This window comes from Ursus maritimus, unplaced genomic scaffold (assembly GCF_017311325.1).
Source record: "Ursus maritimus isolate PB19 unplaced genomic scaffold, ASM1731132v1 scaffold_23, whole genome shotgun sequence".
Lineage (NCBI taxonomy): Eukaryota > Metazoa > Chordata > Mammalia > Carnivora > Ursidae > Ursus > Ursus maritimus.
The window spans coordinates 32,988,348-32,990,274 of record NW_024424786.1 but is presented as its reverse complement, the minus strand read 5'-3'; the positions used below and the strand labels follow the sequence as shown (position 1 = coordinate 32,990,274).

General features: G+C 41.7%; 1 protein-coding gene across 1 annotated transcript; it reads right to left on the bottom strand.

Moving 5' to 3' along the window:
• Positions 1 to 1,005, bottom strand: LOC103666203 (olfactory receptor 5I1). The gene has a single exon (XM_008694222.2). The coding sequence runs from the start codon at positions 1,003 to 1,005 to the stop codon at positions 1 to 3; it is 1,005 nt and encodes a 334-aa protein (XP_008692444.2).
• Between the last annotated feature and the right edge of the window lie 922 nt (positions 1,006 to 1,927).

The following is a 1,927-nucleotide window of genomic DNA, read 5'->3' as shown; positions in this document are numbered from 1 at the left end:
TTAAGAAACCAATTTCTGGCTGATCATTTTCCTAAAGGCATTTTTGACATCTTTGTTCCTTAGACTGTAAATTAGGGGATTCAACATAGGTATAATCAATGTGTAGAACACAAAGGTCACTTTGTCAATATCCAGTGAATGACCAGTGCTGGGGCGCAAATAAATAAAAATGAGGGTACCATGGTAGATCGTGACTACAGTCAGATGGGAGGCACAAGTGGAAAACCCTTTTCTTCTTCCTTCAGCAGAACCTGTTTTAAGAATAGCTGCTATGATGCAGACATAAGAGAGAAGGACTGCTAGAAGACAGATAGCTTCCACCAAACCAGCAAAGACTACCAGAATAATGTCATGCATGTAAGTATCAGTGCAGGACAGAGAGAAGAGCGGGGAGATATCACAGAAGAAATGGTTGATTTCTTTGGAGCAGAAAGACAGATGAAAGGTATTAGTAGTGTGAATAATTGAGCTCATGGTACCTCCCAAAAATGCTCCAATGGCAAGCTGGCAGCAAACCCTTTTGGACATAATAACCGTATAAAGCAGTGGGTTGCAGATTGCTATGTACCGGTCATAAGCCATGGCAGCCAAGAGGAAAGATTCTGTGTCAACCAAAGAGCAGAAAAAATATAATTGTGCAGCACAGCCCCTGTAAGAAATGGTCTTTTTATCGGAAACCAAGTCCACAAGTAATTTGGGGGCAATGACAGAAGAGTAGCATACATCTACGAATGACAACATACAGAGGAAAAAGTACATCGGGGTGTGCAAGTGGGAACTGGTTGTGATTAATAACATCATCCCAAGGTTCCCCATGAGGGTAACAGAGTAGATAAAAAGAAACACAGCAAAAAGAATCCTCCAAAGCTCTGGATGGTCACTAAATCCCAAGAGAAAGAACTCCGTCTTCACAGTATGATTTTCGAACTCCATTCTCTTCAGCGACCCTGGACTTCTGAGGTTGTGGCACAGTAATGATGGCAATATTAGTAAAAACCTCAGCATTCACTAAAAAATAAGAAATGAAACAGTCAAAATAAATACAAGAGTAATTCTAAATCCACTTCGGCATCCTGGTAACACCTAAGCACATCTACAGCGAGCGCAGTATGATGCATTTCAAGTTTTCAGATTTTCAATTTTTTTAAAGATTTTAATTATTTGAGAAAGAGAGAGAGAGAGAGAAAGCATGAGCAACAGGAAGAGGCAGAGGGAGAGGGGAAAGCAGACTCCGCATTGAGCAGGGAGCCCAATGTGGGGCTCAATTCTAGGACCCTGGGGATCATGACCTGAGCCAAAGGCAGATGCTCAACTGACTGATCCACCCAGGCGCCCCAGATTTTCAAACTTTTATTAAGTTGACGAGGTATCACTTCCACTGCTTAAAGCTATTGTTTTCCATATTTAGGGGCACCACCATCAACTCAGTTGTTGAACTCCACTTTCTTCCCCTTCCTCATCTTCCACCAATGTCAAGTAATAGTGGTTAAGTACATGATTACACAGGAAACTGAATAACTAGCCTCTGTCCCCATTTGTGTTGTTTTTATTTTCACAACAGACAGCATTGCTGTTCCAAGTGGAGCCCTGTATAGGCAGAGGAGCAGAAGTTCTATGTTTCTCACCTTGAGATGTGGCTTCACCTCTAAAGAACAAAAGAACTCCTAAGAGTTGTTTGAAATCCACTGATAAAATAGAAAGAAGAAAGGTTCTGCATTAGTTATAAAAGTCACTGAATCCCAGCTCTGTCGCTCAGAAGTTGTGAGACCTTGGTCCGGCCAATGAAGCACCGAGTTTCAGTCCATCATCTAAGAGAGTGATAGTACCTTTCCCATCAAATTGTACGTGTTCAATGAATGTCCTTCTACAGATTCAATCTCCTCACATCTTGTTCCTTCATGGTTCTGAAGCTGGCAGCATAGCAATT

Bases quoted from the DNA above. Each gene is read 5' to 3' on its own strand.
- LOC103666203 (XM_008694222.2), bottom strand. From the start codon at position 1,005: ATGCTGAGGTTTTTACTAATATTGCCATCATTACTGTGCCACAACCTC.